Genomic DNA, 21,842 nt, shown 5'->3' with positions numbered 1-21,842 from the left:
GTGCAGTGTAGGTAAATTGATGAAAAACCTTCACAGTGTCTGCATCTTCGGAGGATTGACATTTGCAACTTTTGTTTTGCATATCCGTATTTTTAAGTATCTTAAATGAACGAGTCGTGCACTAGGAGCAAGACATAAGTGCTTTCTTATCCAAATTGTCTCAGACCCTGCATTTTCTTAGTCACAGCCGTTTGTTACACGGCAATTTGGAGGGTAATTGCACGGAGCATTGCGGGAACTAGGTATTGATACCTGTGGTGAAACGCTCGAGTTTCTTCAGAAATAAACGGCTTTACAGTGAGGACAGCAGGTACCATAGTCTGAGTTTAGACCGCCTCAATGATTCATACTGATAGATATCAACCCATCCTTTATCGCAAGTCCTTGTTAAGGTTTGCATTTCTAATCTAGAGTATAAACTCCGGTCTGTTTATACTGCAATGTCTGGCATAGACATTCGCCATGTATTTGTTGAATGAATTTGTTAAAGTTCTGCGTACCATGCATTTTGCGTGGTTAATCTGTGAGAAGCATGGTGCACCGGCACTAGGTACTAAAGAATTATGCTGATCGGGAACAGAGGTAATCCAAGTTTAAAATACCATGTGTTGTGTCACCTTTACTTGGAGGTGACCCACTCCGGGCATCCGGGTGAAAGATGATTCTTGCCTGCGATCCGAAGTGCTGTGGAAGTTAGCGCGGTAGGCCTTTCCAGGAGAAAGGAATGCCGAGCCCAGGTTTTGAAGGTCAGAAGGGGCAGGTGCAGGAGCCCAGGGGAACAGAAGGGCGCAGGTGGAAGGCTGCCGGCTCGTCTTGTGCGCTTCGGCCGCGATACCCGGCGCGGCCAGTAAGCGGCGCTGGGCCTTGAGTTTGGCGGCCCTGAGGAGCGGGCTGCGGATTACCTGCAGCAGAGGGGAGCCGGCGAGCTCCTCCCCGCCCGCCCGCCCCCAGTTCCCGCCCCCCACCGCGGCACTCAGCGCGGCTCCGCGGGCTCCACGCACTCGCTCGGAGGAGCTGGGGCAAAGCAGTCCGCCTGCTGCAGGCCGGACGCGCGAAGCAGGCGCGGCGGGGTTGCGGGGCCGCCTGCCCTCGTCCTCCGGGCCGGGTCGCCCTCCTCCTGCACAGTGCGGCGCAGGGAGGCTCCCGCCTCGGCCGCCCCCGCCCTCGCCTCCTCCTCCGCTCTGCAGGCGGGGACCGCCTGGCGCTCGGCGCCCAGCAGCCGCGTCCCCCTCCCGCCCCCGGCTCCGGGCAGCAGCAGCAGCAGTAGCAGCAGCAGCAGCAGCAGCAGCAGGAGACAGCGCGAGGGGCCGCCGCCGCCAGCGCCGCCGGGCTCTGCGGGGCTCGGGAGCCTGCCCCGGCCAGAAGGCGCGGAGCCATGGCCGATGGGGGCGAGGGCGAGGATGAGATCCAGTTCCTGCGAACTGTAAGTGCCGCGCGTCTCGGCTTCCCCGGGGAGCAGGGGGAGCCGGGGCATCCACCGACCGGGTCCGGGCAGTGGGACACGCGGGCGGGCCGGCGGCTGCTCCCGGGGATGCGGGAGGAGCCGGGCATCCCTCGGGGGGCGCAGGTGTGTGTGCCGGGGCGAGGGAAGGGAGGGTGCGTGTCCGTGCGCGCGTGTGTAAAGCCCGGGGACCGAGCGCGGCCGGAGCGCGGCGAGCGGGCGGGCGGCGCACGGGCTGGGTCCCGGGGCGCCTCGGAGCTGCGGGAGTCGGGGGACGCGGGGGCGGCCGGTCGGGCCTGTCCGGTCGGTGGGGCTGGGATCTTCCGGGCAGCCAGGGGCAGGGTGCAGACCCCGTGGCCCGTGGGGCGCGGGGGCCGACGGGGACACGGGCAGTCGCCCGGAATTCCGCCGCGGCGCGGTTTCTCGGGCTTTCGGGCTGGACCCGCGCGCCATCACGCAACCCAGGGATTCGCCTACTTGGTGTGGCCGGGGCCGGTGAGGCGGGGCAGGATGTGCCCCCCAAGTCGAGGTGCTGTGCAGGGGAGGGGGAGTCGCCTCCGTGAACACCGCGGTGCCTGAGGTTGGGGCCATTGGTGGTGCTGTGACTGCTCGCAGAACGTGGAAGGGATGGGAAGCGAGTGTGTGTGTGTGCGTGCACGCGCGCGCGGGGGTGGCGGGGGACAACGCGAACGTGTCGTTCTCTAAATGTTGGCTTATTGAACGTTGAGTGCAGCAAAGTGTGTGTGTGTGTGTGTGTGTGTGTGTGTGTGTGTGTGTAAGGGCAGGGTGGCTGCCCGGAATTTCCACACTGGGTGGCAGCAGGGGAGTGTTGGCTCCACTCTAATACAGTTTTTTCTCCGTAAGTACCTCTTGGCACTGCTCCTTCCTGTCGCTGATTTGTTCGAACGCTGCAGATACTTCTCATGCTGAGGCTTTGCTCACCTCGAAGCTGGGACTGGAGAGCCCCTTGGCAAAAGAAAATGCTGTAACTTCTTGTCAAGAAGCACCTAGTTAGCGTTTGCATCATCCTTTTGGTCTTTCCTTCCCTGCACTTGTATCCTCCTCTCTGAAGGATATTCCCTTACAGGATTCCCCGTCATCAGTCCCCCCACCCCCAGGACTGCAGCTTCTCCTGGCTCTTCTTTCCCCAGTAGTGAAAAAGCTGCCACCGCCCAGTTACAGTTACCTCCACAATCACAGAAACTAAGAGAGATATTTACGTTTTGACATATTAACCAGATAGCAACTTTTAGGTGTGAAAGTAGCCTAGATGACGCATTTGGGGGCTGAAAAAGTGAAAACAGTACATTTGTCCAAGAACATTTGTAAGTGGCCAGTTTTTCCATTGTGCTCTTCTAATTTTTTTTTTTGGCACTCAGTTTTGCTTTGTGGGGGTAGGGCGGGGAGCCTTTCGAAAGGATAAAATCAATCCAGGGTACACATCAGATGGCGACTGATTTGACCTAATACCTGCGCATCATGCACCATTACATGCGCTGTTGGTGGTACTTACTGGTCCACCACCCAACTCTGAAGAGCCAATTCACCAAAACCTTGCTCATGGGGAATATTGTAAGCCTACTAGGAATACGGTTTACTTTTATTGTTTTAGTGGAAAACTGTCTATATGGTTTTTAAATAACTAATAAAAAGCCATATGAAAAGATGTTTCTCAGTACCATGACATTTTTTGTTTGGGTGGATAAAATATTTAGTTGCTGTGTAATTCTTAAATTCATTTTTTTTTCTAAATGCCATAGGGTTAAAATTAGCTAGAAAATTTTGGAAGGCTCTGTGCATTCAAGGGCTTCCTGCAGGCTTAAATGTTAAGCTGAGCTCATGGAGGTGGTGTTATCAGAATACTTAATGGGGGCCGAGCTAATGTGCTTGCTGATGGGGTTCTGTACATATAAAGTAATGTTAAGTCTGTGCCTCTGGACAGCTGCCTGTCAGCCCCAGTGACACCTTTGATAAGTGGCTCCTGGGTAGAGATCTGGCAGTCCTGGCCTGGGATTTTTCTTTTAATAAAACATCCGTAGGTTGTTGTGCTGATGATAAATGACCTTGAAGGAAGTAGCATGGTGGAGCAGGGGAATTTTTTTTGGTGTGGCCTGAACATCTAAAAGGAAAACATGCCTTCCTCTCTATATTTTACAGTTTCAGTACAGAAATTCTCAAACCCTTTACTATTCCTCTGCCTGCTGCCTTTGCTCCTTTCCATTTTATTCTCTTAACCCGAGAATGTTGTTGGTTCAGAAATGTTAATGGAGTTAGGAATGGAGAGGATGTAGTTTTTAGCGGTAAATTCATCTGTTTTTTTTTTCCTGGAGCATTTTTTTTTCTCTGTTGCATGCAGTCTTGTCAATATGAGCTTCTTCTTCTAATTCTTTTTTTTTTTTTTTTGAGTAGCCCAGGAAGTATTAACAACCTGTACATCTACGTAAAACGGTTACAGATTATGGATAAAACTGTTGTGCTTAAAAAAAGTGTTAGTCATTAAGAGGCCATAATGGTGAATTTGACTGACCATTTCATATATTCTGAGTGGAGCACCTTAAGTAGTCTCTTGGATTTTTATTCAGGCAGGGCAGCTCACTGAAGAATCTTTGGAATCTTTCTGTCCACAGAAAGTTTTCTTCTTCTTCTGGAAGAGGTTTGTAATCACCTTCAAGGGAAGCAAAGGTGAAATCTTTAATGGACTGTGTCCGTGAGTTATGTCTGCTGCTGTGACTTGATTCTTTATTTGTGAATGAGGGTGTTTTCACTGTATTTAGCCGCTGCTGGTCCCTCTCCCAGCTCTTTTCCATTATGTAATTGTGAGTTTGCTAACATTCCTTTCAAATGGTTACATAGATGAAAGATCATCTTCCATTCAGTGGCTTTCCCATCAGCTAGAAGCAGGCTCACTCTGATGTGTTTATTTATTTATTTATAATCTATCTATCTATTTATTTATTTATTTATGGCTGCGTTGGGTCTTCACTGCTGTGCGCAGGCTTTCTCTAGTTGGGGCGAGCGGGGGCTACTCTTCGTTGCGGTGCGCGGGTTTCTCATTGAAGTGGCTTCTCTTGTTGCAGAGCACGGGCTCTAGGCGTGTGGGCTTCAGTAGTTGTGGCTCTCGGGCTCTAGAGCACAGGCTCAGTAGTTGTGGTGCACGGGCTTAGTTGCTCCATGGCATGTCTGATCTTCCCGGACCAGGGCTCAAACCCGTTTTCCCCTGCATTGGCAGGTGGATTCTTAACCACTGCACCACCAGGGAAGTCCCTGATGTGTTTATCTTTGAGAGAAATTAAGAATACATATGTGTAAACTCTGGACGTGCTGGGGCACTTAGAAGAATCCTATCATAAAATATGCCTTCAGCCCATAATGGATTTATTCACTGTCACTTCCAAACATATCCATGATTTGGAATGTGTTGTTTATTTTATTTTAAAAATGTCCTTAACTTACCAGTATAGCAATGAACTGGAATTCCTTGACTTTAAGAAAACCATGATGTAAAATAACCTTTGTCTGGAGTTGATTTTTCTAAGTACTTTGCCTTTCTTTCATTTGTGTAAGCACAGTGAAGTTACTCTGGGGATATACTGTGTCAAGTAGCTTTGCATTTATCCATAGGTTGAGACTTCAAACTTAGTCCTGGCTGCAAAAATTATTCTGATAGGAATGCTTTGAGCTTTCCTCTGGCCTTCCTTTGCAGAATGAACTATTTCACCGTAGATTTCTTCCCAGTGCTTCCACATCTTGCTTGCTATTGATAGGTAGCATCTTAGAAAGAATTTAGCAGTTAATGTTAATAATCATAAAGTATAAATGCCACTGCACAACACGGTGAAGTAGATCAGGCTGGAATGTGTAGCCCCAGTTTGTAGAGGTCCAGGAAGGTTAATTGTACAAAGTCAGTTGCTCAGCAGTGCAGAACCAAGACTAAAACTCAGATCTTAGGCTGATGTCCTTTCCAGGAGAGAAAGCCTGCTTTATCAGCTGCTGAAGCATGTTTTTGGTTCACAGGAGACAAACGGGGGACACAATCAGTTTTCTTAGCTGTAGGAATGTCACAGAGTACAAATGAAAAGATTCTGGGTGAGCCCTTTTTGCTCCCCTGATACTGAAGGCATGAGGATCTTTGGATAGATAGGCACTGTAGTATTTTTTCAAGGAACTGATGGAAAGCCCACCCAGGCTTATTTTTTCATGTATTTTTCTTAATCTAGAAATTAGTGTGTACACATTGGCAGGAAGGGCAGGATCTGAAACACTTAGGGCACTAATTTATTTGACATTCCATCTTGTTTGTCCTTTGGCTTTAGATAAGTGTTTTTATCAAGGCTGAATTACCAGAGAAAGGATTACAACTTCTGGGTGACTGTGATTCTGTAAATAGCCCTTGGGGAAGAAGAAGATGTGATGAGGCACACATTTGTCTCCTGAAACTGACATTATGGAGATTTTTTGTTAATTTAGAAAAACATTTGTCAAACACTTTCTATGTGCATGGTGTGATAGTAGGTGTTAGGGAAGCATTCGAAATAAGGAAAAAAGTGGTCTGCAATTATAATTGCAAAGAAAAGATTTAGAGCCTGGCATGGAACAGCTAGAAGGAAAAAGCACATGTAGAAACTCTAGGATATTTGGGTAGGAAAAGACCTTTGGAAAATGTTATCTTGTCTACTCCTGCGTCTCCCTCCCCTGTCATCTTGCAGATAAGGAAAAGCTCAGAGAGGTGAAATGATTTGGCCCAGTGTCACACTCCAGATTAGTGGCTGTCTTGGTTTGGGCCGCTATAACAGAATACCACAGACTGGGTGGCTTAAACAACAAACATTTATTTCTCATGGTTCTGGAGGTTGGGGAGGCCAAGATCAAGGTGTCAGCAGATCCAGTGTGTGATGAAGCCTCCTTCCTGGTTTGCAGATGGCTGTCTTCTTGTGGTATCCTCATATGGCCAAAAGAGAAATCATCTCTCTTGTGTTTCTTCTTATAAGGGCACTAATCCCTTTCATGGGGGTCCCACTCTCATGACCTAATTACCTCCCCCACTTCCAGATACTCCCCCCCACCTTGGGAGTTAGGATTTCAATATAGGAGACATGGGGGGAACACAAACATTCAGCCCATAATAGCAGCAGTAGAGTAATGCAAAGTGTGTGAAAATCTCTGAAGAATTGCCAGAAAGCTAGTTCATCAGCACACCATTCTTCTTTGTAGAGTAGATCTAAACCCACCTGTCCCATTTTATGCCTATCGTCACCTTCACAGGGTTCACTGTCTAAATCTACCCTCTTGTCCTTCTAGCTGCTGACAAGGATGTTTTGTCCCTCCTTTCTAAAGCTGCAATCCCTCGTGTGTCCTAGATCTCAGCGCAGTACTTGCTCGCTGGTCCAGGACTGGAATCTTGCATGAATTCCATCCTTTCTCTGCCTCCTTCTCCACTTGTTCCTTCTGGTTGATCTTGAAGTATGCTAATTTCTCCCATCTTAAAATTTCTTTGTTTGACTCCGAGACCATTATTTAGCTGCTCAACTCCTCCAGATGTGGTCTCCACCCACTGCTTGTCTCCACCCCGCCTGGTAATTGTTACCTAGCTTCTCTGGTTAAAATCACTTTAGTAGGTGATATTACCAGTAATTGCCTCGCTTCTGTGCCAAATCTAAACATTCCTCTCTACCCCTATTCCTTTAGCCCTCACAAACTCTACTAGTCTCGCTCTCCTTTTTGAAGCTCCTCTGTTTGGCTTTGGAGCTAGGATACATTGAGTTATTTTTTATACATTTACAATCATGCTTTTTTGGGGTTCTTTTCACTCCGTCTACTCTTAGTCTTTGGTTGTTCCAAAAGATACTGTCCTATTTCTAGTTCTCGCTCTTCTGCCTTCCTGAGCTTATCTGTGCCACAAAGTCTGGGATCCTTGGAATAACAGAGTTTGAAAAGGCTTAACAATCACTTCATCCAGCTCTGGGAGCCAGAGGAATGCCAGGAACTTTCCCAAAGCTGTTCCTTCCTGTAGAAGAAAGCCACCCAGATCTGACAGCCTTTGGGCCCTCATTTCCAGCTGCCCACGGCCTCTGTTTTAACTCCCCTCCTACTTCTGGACACACTGTCCTGAGCACACATGTATTCTGTCCCCTGAGTGGCTCTTCCTCCCAGTGGCTCTGCGTTGGCCATGACTTAGAAGCACCAGTGTGATCCAAACCTCCAGAAGACCTGGGTCTGAGGCCTGAATCCACCAGGACCTAGCTTATGGACTTGAGAAAATGTTAAAAAATTCCTTAAAACCTAAAGATAATATTAGGCATCTCAGAGGGATTGTTGAAGATCATATGATAGAATTTATGTGCAAAAACCTGTTACAGTGCCCAGCTCATGGTACGTGCTCAGTGCATTTGTTTAGTTCTTTCTGATCCCTTCGTATCTAATTTGTCATCATCTCCTATCGTGATTTCCCTGGCAACCTAGCTCAGGTTTAGATTTCTTTCGTTCCCCAGTACTTGTTCTAGCCTTCATCCTTCCCCTCTCCTCCAGCCACTGAAGCCCCCCTTGAATTCTCCTGCCATTTGCATCCCCCTAATACCCTTGTGTTCTCGCCACCACTCCTCAGTTCCAGGTTCCTGTCACACCCAGTCTGACTTCTCTCCCAGGTTCAGGACCTTCTATAATCTGATTCTTGACACCTTACTTGGGTTCCCCATCCTGCAAAATCTCAGCCTTGTGAGGAGGTACTGAGAGGAAGGTGACTGAGACAAGTGACTAAGGCAAGAAAGAGAATAAAGGAAGGATGAAGTGAATCTGAGTGATTGGGGCTGCCTGGAAGAGACCCTGGGTTCCTGTCAGAATCCGTACCCTTTTTTTTTTTAAAATTAATTAATTAATTTATTTATGGCTGTGTTGGGTCTTCGTTGCTGTGCGAGGACTTTCTCTAGTTGTGGCAAGCGGGGGCCACTCTTCATCGCGTTGTGCGGGCCTCTCACTTTCGTGGCCTCTCTTGTTGCGGAGCACAGGCTCCAGACGCACAGGTTCAGTAATTGTGGCTCACGGGCCCAGTTGCTCTGTGGCATGTGGGATCTTCCCAGACCAGGGGTTGAACCCGTGTCCCCTGCATTGGCAGGCAGATTCTCAACCACTGCACCACCAGGGAAGCCTATCAGATTCCGTACTCTTCACGTGAGAAGCTTGTAGATGATGAGGTGACTTCCAGGGCATCACAGGGGCATCCAGTACAGTGGTTTTATCCACCTACTTTCATCTTTATTGTTTAATTTAATTTTATTATTACTTTTTTTTTTTTACTTTCATCTTTATTAATCATGGGAAGAACATTGGAATGGGGACTCTGCCAGTCAGTGGTTGTGTGATCTCGGGATTGGCGGGGTCCCATAAGAATCCTTTCAGGAACTGTAAAATGGGGACTTAGTTACCTCTGAGGGGCTCTCTGCCATGTTAAGAGTCCTGGGGTCAGCCAGACTCAAACTATTTAGAAGAATGAGTGTAATAAAAACCTTGCCCTTGAACTGGACATGCGTACTTTTTTTTTTTTTTTTACAATATTATCCATTGTCATTTATTTGTAATAAGCAATCAAACAAATACATTAGATTCAGAATCTAGAAGCTGGAGTTCAATTTATTTCACATATTATCTTTTTTCCCTTATTCTTTCAACAAATATATATTTTGTACCTATGATGTGCTGTGTGTAACAAGAGCCTAAGCTATTACTGTGGATTAAAAAAATTACATATAAATAATTGACTGCTTAGAAGTTCACAGACAAATAAATGGCCCTTAGCCCAAGTGTAGAACATCACGTAATACATTTTGTGAACAAATACTGGACATGTACACTTTGAATGATGCTGGTGTCTGTGGATGTTCTCATCCTGGTGCATCACAGCAACAGCAACTAAACTTGTGGCGATCGTCTTCCTCTCCATGGTCTCAGCTTTGAAGTGCTTCTCTGGCTTCCTGTTATTACTTGGGCTGGTGAAGAATTGACCCATATTTCTGGGGTTTCCTAAAACGTAATAGATAGTTGGCCCAGATAAAAGGTGTTCTTCCTGTTTCCTGTGGCCCAGTAAAAGTCCTACAGTGATGTTTCTGTAGTGAAGCGGAAATCTGAAGCTTTCCCTGTTGCTGACCTGGAGTGTTCAGAGGACCGGCACGTGGTTACCTCCACACCCATTATCCAAACAGAGTTCTCTCCAGAGAGTGGGAGCCACTGACACGTGTGCCCAGGTGAGACCTGCACTAGGTGGCTATGCCCAGGCACCTACTGTCACCAGGCGATCATCAGTATTTGCCAGTTTCCTGAAGAAAACCTCAAATCTCGCTGGGGACCTAAGGCAGTTGCAGGGCAAAGTGAGTGGAACAGCAAAAAGTGCTGTAGGAGCTCAGAGGATGATGGAGCCTTGCTGGGTCTGGGGAGGGTGGAGGCAGGAGTTTCCTGATCAGTGCTGTGAGCAACACTTGTCCACGGGGATAAACACTTCTTAGTGTGATTGTTGAGCCAGGGACACAGGCCCACCATCACCATCAGCCTGGGAGGAAGGACAAGTCTATGTGGTCAATTTCTTTTTTTCTACTACGGTAAGCACTTTTTTTTTTTTTCCTTAAAGAAGTTTGTTATTTTAAAAGCTTTTTGGCACACTGGTTCCACTTCTAATGAAAATTTTAATTGTCTTATTTCCCTCTGAATTTAGAACCAGACTCATAAAGTTCACATGAGTCTGAATTTCACTCATATTTAATACATAACCAAAGACATAAAGTAAAAGATATATTTTGAGAGCACAAAGAAAAAGAGATAAGAAAAAGGAAAAATTCCAGGAAATAAATCAAATCCTTAGTGTTGAGTAAATTGGGCCCCTGTTAAAATAGGAACTGAATGTCACACTGAGCTTCTAGCCATTAAAAGTTGTGCTCACTTATTTTCCACAGTGGGTTTATGGTGATCAAGATATGACTTCTTTTAAATTTCACTAGAGTCTGTATTTATTTCACATTAAAAGAAATTTTGGACACACACACACACACACACACACAAACACAAAAGAAAGATAATAAGATAATACTCCATATTTCTTTTTACCAAATTTTGACCGTGAAATACTTCAGGGACACGTACAATTATGAACCCATTGGGTAGAGCCCAGTTTTTTCCCTGCCTTTCAGAGAAGAACAGCATATTGAAGGATGATTGGGGTACTTGAAACATTTAGCAGAGACACGCGGTCGCCCACACTCACTGGATTGAATCCTCGGTGCTCTTTTACCTCTGGACACATCTGACATGATTTGTCTTTGAGAACCGTGCCCACAGTTGGGAGTTATGATCAGCTTACAAGTTCTGGCTTATAGGTTCAGTGACACATGAGGAGAACACTTCCTCTTGAGTTACAGACAAATGAAAAGCTGGGATGAATTGTTTCTGATTGATGGCTGTCAAAGAAGTTTAAAGCATCCAGTTCCACTGCTGTCCTCTTTATGACAGTAAAGGGGGCCATCATTTCCTGAAGATGGGGTATTATTATTGAGTTTAAAGGTCTTGCTGCTGCTACAGAGAACAGTGACACTCAGAAAAGCCTGCAAAATCAGCCTAGCTTGAGCCCTACTCATGCAAAAGAGGACGCATGAACTAGGAAAGAAGAAGAGGGAATTGTGGTCTCACCCCTTCCTGCTTCAGCACCCTGTCTTTTCTTTTCTCCCCGTGGGACTGCTTTAGTACCTCTCTCTCTCTCTCTCTCTCTCTCTCTCTCTCTCTCTCTCTCTCTATCTCTATCTGATTGAGGTACAGTTCATATACACAGTTATGTTAGTTTCAGGTGTACAACATAATGATATATTTGTATGTTTTGCAAAATGATCACCACAATGTCTAGTTAACATCCATTACCACATGTAAAGATTTTTTTCCTGTGATGAGACCTTGTAAGATCTTCTCTTATAGCAACTTTCAAATACACAATACAGTACTGTTAACTATAGTCACCATGCTGTAAGTTACGTCCCCAGGACTTAATTTATTTTATAACTAGAGGTTCGTACCTTTTGACCCCCTTCGCCCATTTAACCACACCCCCCATCGGCCCTAGTAACCACCAGTCTTTTCTCTGAGTCTGGTTGTTTTGTTTTTGTTTTTAGATTCTATATATAAGTGAGATCATACTGTATTTGTCTTTGTCTGACTTATTTCACTTAGCGTAATACCCTCAAGGTCTGTCTATGTTGTTGCAAATGACAAGATTTGATTCTTTTTATGGCAGAGTAATATTCCATTGTGTGTGTGTGTGTGTGTGTGTGTACATATATATATATGTATGTATATAATACCACATTTTCTTTATCCATTCATTCATTGATGGACACCTAGGTTGTTTCCATGTCTTGGATATTGTAGATAATGCTACAGTGAACATGGGGATGCATATAACTTTTTGAGTTAGTGCTGTTGTTCCATTCAGATAAATACCCAGAAGTGGGGTTTTTAGGTCATATGGTATTTCTATTTTCATTTTTTGAGGAGCCTCCATACGGTTTTCCGTAGTGGCTGCATCAGTTTACATTCACGCCAACAGTGCACAAATGTTTTCTTTTCTCTGCATCCTCACCAACGCTTGTTATTTCTTGTCTTTTTGATAATAGCCATTCTAACAGGTGCGACATGATATCTCAGTGTAGTTTTTTTTTGTATGTGTGTAGTAATCTTGCTTTTATTTTTTTTAAATGAATGGTTAATTTTATCTTTTCCAGTTTTATTGAAATATAGTTGACTTACAGTACTGTGTAAGTTCAAAGTGTACATCATAATGATTTCACTTACATACATCATGAAATGATTATCACAATAAGTTTAGTGAACATCCATCATCTTATATAGATACAGAAATAAAAGAAATAGAAAAAAATTTTTTTGCCTTGGGATGAAAACTCAGGATTTACTCTTAACAACTTTCATATATAACATACATCGCTGTAGTTTTGATCCATCATTTCTTTGGTTTCATTTTGAAATATTTGTTGACTACCTACTGTGTGCCAAGCACCAGGCTGGGTGCTGGGACCCAAGTATCTCTGAGCTTGTTCCTGAGTTTCTTATGTCTCTGGTGGGTGGAATGGGGAATGCGGAGAGAGTGAACATGAGGTGGAGAACTGGTGTGGGAGAGGATGCTGAAGAGGGAGGGATCCATGCCTGGTAATTAGGATGGTCCAAGGCTTCATGGAAGAGGGCAGCATTTACAGGTGCAGAATTTTCAGACTGTAAAGGGACTTCTGGTCTACCTCCATGATTTGTGGTGACGGAAAATGAAAGGGCCTCAAGTATGCTGGCTATCATTTATTTGGCTCGGGATAGCCACCATGCATATGCTTCTAGGAGCAATTCATTTAGTCCATAAAGCAGTTGACTGCTGTTGTACAGACCAAGAAACTGAGCTGCAGACAGTGAAATTACTTACTCAAGGGCGGTTCGTGAGTAAGTGGTGTTGGCGGTTTCTGATGCCAAAACCCTCTTCTTCCCTTCCCTCCTGCCCTCCTTCCTTGTTTCCTTCCAGTCGTCAGGGAAAATTATGAAAGACTGAATTTGGCCAGTAGGAAAAAAGAATTGAGGGTGCCCCGTCTACCTCACTCGCTCATTTGAGTTATCTCTGCCTTTTGTTTATCTTTGAGCCGTTTTACAACTCTGTAAGTTGTAGAAAACTGATGGTAATGGTTCCTGGATGTTGGATTCTTTTTTTTTTTTTTTTTTTGCGGTACGCGGGGCTCTCACTGTTGTGGCCTCTCCCGTTGCGGAGCACAGGCTCCGGACGTGCAGGCTCAGCAGCCATGGCTCTCGGGCCCAGCTGCTCTGCGGCATGTGGGATCCTCCCGGACCGGGGAACGAACCCGAGTCCCCTGCATCGGCAGGCGGACTCTCAACCACTGCGCCACCAGGGAAGCCCCGGATGTTGGATTCTTGATCAGAGAAAATGCAGATTGTATCTGGTGGAATGCAGTGGGGGATATTGAGCAGTTTTGCACTTAGCAAGCAAATTCGTTTCAGTTTTCCTGATGGGTGCATGTATTTGTATGTTCTTTGGATTTTCCTTTGAACGTGTGGTAACATCATACTGGTTCTTGCATTTAATGATGAATTCAGTAAAATCTTAGACACGTGTTCATTTTACATTCGTTTGAGTGTTGTTTTTACCTGTAAAAAAATATCTTTAATGTCACTCATATGCCCTTTAAAGATGGATAGGATTTTGATGAATTGGGCTGAGGAGGTGGGCAGACAGGATCCCAGGGGAGAAAGGGTGTGATTAGAGACATTGGGTTGGTACTCTCTGTTTTCTCATCCCTGATGCTTGTTTTCACTTGTCTCTGCCCTGCTCTGTGTCCAGCAGGCTCCTGTTTCAGCTGGGCACTGGGAGATGTCCCCTCCCCTTGTCCCCTCAGGTAGAGGGCTGGTACCAGCTTCCCACTGTGGCTGGTCACTAGGTGTCTCTCCGCCTCTGTTGGGCCCTATCACCCTCCATGCCCACTCCTTGGTCCCTGCCTTAAACGCCTTTCAAAGAAGCCCTTTGAGATTTCTGTTTCCTTTCTTGGCAAGACTCTGATGGAAACATCCAGAAACACACGGAGCCATGTTTGGGAAAGAGGCTCTGAGAGTGTGCCCTGGGGTAATCCCGGGAGGGTGGGAACCGTGAGACCACCAGGGACAGGGATTTATGCTTAATTCACAAGGTAAGAAGAGCCCTTGAAGTGATTTTTTTTTTTCCTCCTCTCTAGGGAGGGAAATGGGTCAGAGCTGTCTGTTAGGAAGATTGATGTGGCAGCAATTTGTAAGATAAATTGAGATATAGAGAGATCAGAGAGAGACCGGAGCTGAGATGCCTGTTAGGGACAGTCACTGTGGAGTTGGCGCAAGATAATTCAGTCTGAGTTTGCATGGTGTTTGTGGGAATGAAGAGGAGGGGGAGGCTTAGAGTTGCCGTGGAGGAAGGCCGTACAGGACTGACTGGTAACTGATCCGATGTGAGGAGAAGAAAAAGACAAGGATGAGCTTAGGAGACTCGAAGAAATGTGGCCCAAGTGCAGGTTTTAAGGGAAGGCAGTGGGATTCGTTTGGGACATCCTGATTTTGAGGTACATTATGGACAGACGTGCATCCCTCTCCAAATGATACGGTAGGAGTCTTAACCCTCAGGACCTCAGAATGTGGTCTCCTGTGGAGACAGGGTCTTTACAGAGATAGTGAAGTTAAAATGAGGGCATAAGGGTGGGCCCTAATCCGATATGACCTGGTGTCCTTATAAAAAAGGGGAGGGCTTCCCTGGTGGCGCAGTGGTTGAGAGTCCGCCTGCCGATGCAGGGGACACGGGTTCATGCCCCGGTCTGGGAAGATCCCACATGCCGCGGAGCGGCTAGGCCCGTGAGCCATGGCTGCTGAGCCTGCGCGTCCGGAGCCTGTGCTCCGCAACGGGAGAGGCCACAACAGTGAGAGGCCCGCGTACCGCAAAAAAAAAAAAAAATAAATAAAATAAAAATAAGAAAGGGGAAATTTGAACTCAGACACGTGAAGAGGGAAGCTGATGTGAAGACACACGTAGAGCAGGCCACGTGAAGACAGATGCATTGGAGCCATGCATCTCTGAGCCAGGGGATGCCGACGGCCTCCAGAAGCCAGGAGGGAGGCCTGGAACAGATTCTCCCTTACAGCCTCAGAAGGAACCAGCCCTGCTGACACCCCAATCTCAGACTTCTGGCCTCCAGAGCTGGGAGGCAATACATTTCTGTTAAGCTGTCCAGTTGTGGTACTTTGTTAGAGCAGCCCTAGGAAACAATACAAAGGGCAAAGCTGCAAATGTGGATTTCTTGTTTGTAAGAGAGGATGGGCCTAGAGAGACCTAGGCCCATCCTCTTAGGTCGCCATTGGTGTGATAGCAAATCCCCGAAAATGGATAGGATCTCAGACAAGGAGCACGTAGAAACAGGTGGATGATGCCGGAGACCTCTTTCTCCACCCATTGGTGAGGAGGAAGAAGAGCAGAGGTGGTAGCTTGAGGGGGGGAGCAAGGTTGACGGAAAGTTACTGATTATTTACCTTTTTAAAAAAATTTTTTTTTAAACTTTATTTTTTTTATTGGACTACAGTTGCTTTACAATGTTGTGTTAGTTTCTGCTGTACAGCAAAGTGAATCAGTTATAGGTATACATATATCCACTTTTTTGTTTCGCATGGGAGAGACCACAGTCCAGATTATGGTGGAAAAGGTTTAATTGTTGGAGCAAGAGCCTAGGTACAGGCCAAGCTAGAGACTGCCCCGTCCTCCACCTGCCACCATAATTGGGCACACAAATTAACAGATGCATCCCCTCTTTTAGCAGATAATTACTTACTGCTTTACCTAATCTGAGAGCACACGCTATTTTCGTTTGGTTTTCAGTTAGCTTTGCAAAATTTCATTTTCTGCTGGGGACCCTGCAGTAAGCAATTAGAGTTAGAGCTTCGCTGGTTCTAAGTTGGGTGCATTTTGTTTGGATGTTGCACGGTGTTGGTGATTAAATAATCCAGCTAGCATATCTCATTAGGACGAGTGGGATAAGTTCATCTTGCTAGTTGTTTTATTTTTTTCCCGTAGCTACTGATTCAGAAAGATTGCAGGCTTTGTATACGTATTTACAAAGAACTTTTAGCAAATGGAATATATTAGGACAATTTTCTGATAGCTCAATCAGGGGAACATGTCAAAATATCTTAGGAAACAAAATGATTCTGCTGATAGCAGCTGCCCTTGGCTGTCCTACTGTGATACATAGTTTAGCTGGCTAAGTAAATTTCTGTAATTTTTCAGAAAATTAAGCAATTTGCATTTTTCTGAGATATTTTAATTCCCATAAAACTTACATTTTAATGTAATTGGCAGTATACCGCATATACAATTTATAGCTTGCAAAGCTCTGTTTTTTAAAAAAATTTGAACGGTAAAGGTACATAGCATTTAAATGTGCAAATCCCAGTCAGTTTCATACTTAACACCAGTGATAGAAAAGTAAAAGCTTTCAACAGATATCTGTGCTTAACAACAAAGAATTATCTTAATCTCTTTGGTACCTCAGTCATTGCCCACCACATTTTCTTAAAAGGAAACTCCTTTTAAGATGATGGTTATGATAGGATCTTCTCAGCTAGCCAGACCACATGCTGACCATGCATCCAACAGAATTAAAAGTATGTCACCTTTTGCCCCTATCAAATTAGATACATTTTACTTTCCCTAATGTATATAGATATGTAATATATATATGTATATGACAAATGTCAATTAAATTTCTATAATCTGTAACTTTTTAAGACCTTTCTTCAATCAGTAATGTACTAGGTGAAGTGTTCAGTCATGTTATTGGCTTCTCAGTCTTGCCCAACTGTGCCCAGGGCTGCCAGGATTTGCTGGGCATGAGAGGTCCTCATAGTTTGAATGTCAAGGAGTCTACCTTTCTACTGTTCCACGTGCCAGAATTGAATTTTAGAATGGGCCCTCACTCAGACTTACCCAATCACGCACATTCAGTTCTCACCCCTTTCTTAGAGAATGAAATCACTCTTGTGCAAATGTAAAAGAGGATGTGGGAAACTAAGGGAGGGAAAAGAGGGGTCGGACCGAATAATCTGGAGGCTTCTTCCTCTCTAACCCCTGGGACTCTACCATCTTTCCGCCTGGTTATACTGCTTGTGGATACTGGTCCAGAGAAGGGGAGGTGAGGCAGTAACACTCAAGCACAAATTAGATGACGGGGCAATAGCTTCCCAACATTTTCATTCTAGAATGGTAAAGAAACGCCCCATCTGCTGTCGGTGCAACACCTTCTAGTTTTTGTCCTGCCAAGGACATTTTCTACACAACAAAATGTTGAGAATTTCATACGATTGGCAGAACAAGAAATAGGGCATAAGTTCTAACAAACAAAAATATTGCTCTGGAAAGGCCCCAAGCAAGGCCATGTATGTCAGTAGAAAATGGTGCCAGTGATTCCGTAATGATACCAGTTTCCTGCAGTCACACAGTAGGGATGAAGCAGAGAGATCACTTCTCGATTTCTCTCTACATGTGGGCAGACTGAAGCCTAGAGTTTTGTAAGATGGGGTGCTATGTATATAGATAACCCAGATGACTGAGGATAGACTAAAGATACAGAAATGGATTTTAAGATCTCAACACTAGAGATGGTTTATGGTGTTGCCCTCTAATATGAATAATGGAGCAAACTAAAATCTGACCAAAAGAGCCTGCTAAATAAATCAAGGAGAAGGACTTCCAAATCTTTGCGGAGGGGAGAAAATGAGTAATGGCACCTTCTTCTGCTTGTTCAGACCATCAAAAACTCTGCTTAATATAGTGGGGCGGCTTCCAAGCAGGGGCCCAATCCTGTGGATAAATGGAGTCTTTTTTTTTTTTGACATGGTATGTTTGTTTGTTTGTTTGTTTATTTATTTATGGCTGCATTGGGTCTTCCTTGCTGCACACGGGCTTTCTCTAGATGTGGTGAGCAGGGGCTACTCTTCATTGTGGTGCGTGGGCTCCTCATTGCGGTGGCTTCTCTTGTTGTGGAGCATGGGCTCTAGGCACGTGGGTTTCAGTAGTTGCAGCACGCGGGCTCAGTAGTTGTAGCTCGCGGGCTCTAGAGCACAGACTCAGTAGTTGTGGCACACGGGCTTAGTTGCTCTGTGGCATGTGGGATCCTCCTGGACCAGGGCTTGAACCCGTGTCCCCTGCATTGGCAGGTGGATTCTTAACCACTGTGCCACCAGGGAAACCCAGTGGAGTCTATTTTTAAGGATAGATAAATTCAGCCAATTTTTTTTTTTTCTTTTTTTTTTGCGGTATGCGGGCCTCTCACTGTTGTGGCCTCTCCCGTTGTGGAGCACAGGCTCCGGATGCGCAGGCCCAGCGGCCATGGCTCACGGGCCCAGCCGCTCCGCGGCATATGGGATCCTCCCAGACCGGGGCACGAACCCGTATCCCCTGCATCGGCAGGCGGACTCTCAACCACTGCGCCACCAGGGAGGCCCAAATTCAGCCAATTTTTATGGGCAGGGGAAAATTATTGCTCAAGTGTTTTTGATAAGATTCTACTATGCCATGAACTGAAATACTGAGAGCAGAACAGTTTTTCATATGAGTGAGGAAGAGAGAATAAAAACTACTATAAATTATAGGAGACGGAGGCTATATTTTTGGGGGTAGGTGATGAATTAATCAGTTTTCAGGCTTTCATTTTTATTTACTTCCACAGTTGGCTTGTGGTTTCTCCAGTTCATCATAAAGGCTATAAATATTGGATTGACCATATGTTAGGCTGATGGTTTCATTGAATGGTGATATTATGAAGGTACTGGATGGGACCATGATTATCTAAGTATGCATATTCCTGCATTCAACCAAGATGTATTCACTACCTCCTGTGTGTCAGATATTTGTGGGGTGTTGTGAGCTTGTCTTAAAGGTTCCTTCTTTTGTATTTTAAAATAATTTCCATAGAGTCACTAATAAGTCTGCTAGACTGGAAAGAGCTGAGGCTAGAACCCAAGGGCTAACCTAAGATTTCCATCTTAGTCTCTGTGAGATAAGTTCTATGTTGTCTATAATCAGCCAGCCCACATTTTTCCATTTTATCCAAGGGGAAATTAATGAGGATGATCGAATGCTGGCTGAAAACTCTCATATTTGCATCTGTAGAAATAGAATTTATATGTAAATTTATATATTATTATTACCATGATGATGTTCTTAGCATTTCTAAATACATATATGTAAGGCGTTCTACTTGACTCCATGGAAATAATGAGATATATAAGACATAGTCCTTGCCTGCAAGCAACTCTTCCTAAGATTCATTTATTTGCCTTTTGTAGACTCTTTTCCAATTAATTTTTAAAGTAAATTAAAAAAAACTTTAAAAATAAAAAATGTAGTATATAACATTCACATACCGTAAGGTACATGAATCTTAAGTATACAGCTTGATGAACTTTTGCATCATGAACACTCATGTGTAACCATCACTCAGATCAGACCTAGAAGCCTCCCTCAGACCCACCCCCAGTAGTCACCTGCCTCTCCAGAGGTAGCTGGCATTCTGACTTCTAGCAAAATAGATTTGTTCTGCCTGTTTCTGCACTTTACGTAAATGGAATAGTATGATATGTGCTCTTTTGTCGTCTCTTCTGCTTAATGTTGTATCTGTGAGATGCATCTGATGGTGCTCATTATGGTCATTGCTCAGTGCCACAGTTTGTGGATAGACATTGAGTTGTTTCCAGTTTTCATGATTATGAATAAAGCTGATATTGATATTCTTAAATATTAAAATTTAAGCGAATGCCTGAAATTCAGGTATGTGTACATTCTGTTGGATATGTACCCATGAGTGGAATTGCTGATTGGAGTGTATGTAATGCTCAGTTTTTTTTTTTTAACCATTTTCTTAAGTTGAAGTATAGTTAATTTACAATGTTGTGTTAGTTTCAGGTGTACAGCAAGGTGATTCAGTTATATATATATATATATATATATATATATATATATATATATATTCTTTTTCAGATTCTTTTCCATTATAAGTTATTACAAGATATTGAATATAGTTCCCTGTGCTATACAGTAGGTCCTTGTTGTTTATCTATTTTATGTATAGTAACGTGTATATGTTAATCCCAAATTCCTAATTTATCTCCCCTTCTCACACTATCCCCTTTGGTTACCATAAGTTTGTTTTCTGTGTCTGTGAGTCTATTTCTATTTTGTAAATAAGTTCATTTGTATCATTTTTTAAGATTCTACATATAAGTGATATCATGTGATATTTGTCTTTCTCTCTCTGACTTACTTCACTTAGTATGATAATCTCTAGGTCTATCCATATTGCTTCAAATGGCATTATTTCATTCTGTTTTATGGCTGAGTAATATTCCCTTGTATATATGTACCACATCTTCCTTATCCATTCATCTGTCAGTGGACACTTAGGTTGCTTCCATGTCTTGGCTATTGTAAATAATGCTGTTATGAACATTGGGGTGCATGTACCTTTTCGAATTATTGTTTTCTCTGGATGTATGCCCAGGAATGGGACTGCAGGATCATATGGTAGGTCTATTTTTATTTTTTTAAGGAACCTCCATACTGTTCTCCATAGTGGCTGTATCAATTTACATTCCCACCAACAGTGTAGGAGGGTTCCTTTTTCTCCACACCCTCTCCAGCATTTATTATCTGTAGACTTTTTAATGAACACTCAGCTTTCTAAACAGTTTTTTTTTCCTACAAAGTGGTTGTACCAATTAATGCTCCCACCAGCAGTACTTAGTAAATGTTAGTTTCCAGAAAAATTAATCATTATGGTATATTTCATTGTGGTCTTAATTTGCATTTCATGATGACTCATGATATTGAAAACGTTTTCATCTCTGTCATGGACATTTGGATGTACTCTTACGAGGCACCCGTTCAAGTGAGAGCCTGTTTTAAAAATAAAGTTGTCTTTTATTAATTTCTTGAGAGCTTTTATATAGTCTACATACATGAGGTCATGTATGTCTCTTGCAGATATCTTGTCCGATACTGTTGCTTTTTCACTCTTTTTAGTGTTGTTGAGCTGCAGCTATTATTTTAGTGAATTTCAGTTTATCAGTTTTTTTGTTCATGGTTTGTGCTTTTTGTATCCTGTTTAAGAAATCTTGGCTTACCTACCCAAAGCCCATGAGGATATTCTCCCATGTTATCTTCTAGAGCTTTTTATTATTTCAACTTTGACGTTTAGGTCTATGACTCCTATAGAACTGACTTTTTTGTTTGTGATGAGGTAGAGATCCCCTTGGATGTCCAACTGATCCAGCACCAGTTACTAAAAAAGACCACCAGCTTACCCACTGCATTGCAGTAGTATGTTTATAGTAAATTAGGCAGGACTGTCTATTTCTGCACTTCCTATTCTGCTTCACTGGTCTCTTTGGCTTTTCTTGCTCTGATGTTATAAACTTTAAGTGTTCTGGTTTTATATTGTCTTGTTATATGTTGGTGTTAGTCCTCTAACTTTAATCCTTCAAAATTTTCTTTGATTTTCTTGGCTTTTTCATCTCTGTTTGAATTTTAGAATTAAGTATCTTGTACATTTCCACAAAATAAACTGCTGGAATTTTTAGTGAGATAGCATTGAATCTATATATTGTTTTGGGAAGAATTGACATCTTCCCAATGTTATTTATTATTCACAATCTATAAATATGAATTAACCTTCTATTTATATTTATGTATTAACTTTCTCTCAGGAATTACACTTAGTTTTCTAGGAGAGTTGTGTACAGTTTTGGGATCAGTTTATTCCTAGGTGCATGATGTTTATTGATGGTAATGTAAATGGTATCG

At 43.9% G+C, this 21,842-nt stretch overlaps 1 protein-coding gene across 2 annotated transcripts in view; it reads left to right on the top strand.

Annotated features, from left to right (window-relative positions):
* Positions 1-1,021: 1,021 nt before the first annotated feature.
* RYR2 (ryanodine receptor 2) overlaps positions 1,022-21,842 on the top strand; it is a 729,440-nt gene continuing 708,619 nt past the window's right edge. For both annotated transcript variants that reach the window (XM_082634943.1, XM_082634944.1), the window contains exon 1: positions 1,022-1,423. In XM_082634943.1, the coding sequence (XP_082491069.1) occupies positions 1,376-1,423 (48 nt within the window). In that variant the 5' untranslated portion in view covers positions 1,022-1,375. The remainder of the gene's footprint in view (positions 1,424-21,842) is intronic.

This window comes from Mesoplodon mirus (genome assembly GCF_964341445.2).
Source record: "Mesoplodon mirus genome assembly, chromosome: 2".
Taxonomy (NCBI): domain Eukaryota; kingdom Metazoa; phylum Chordata; class Mammalia; order Artiodactyla; family Ziphiidae; genus Mesoplodon; species Mesoplodon mirus.
Note: the sequence above shows the minus strand (reverse complement) of the source record. Positions and strands in the feature narration are given on the sequence as shown.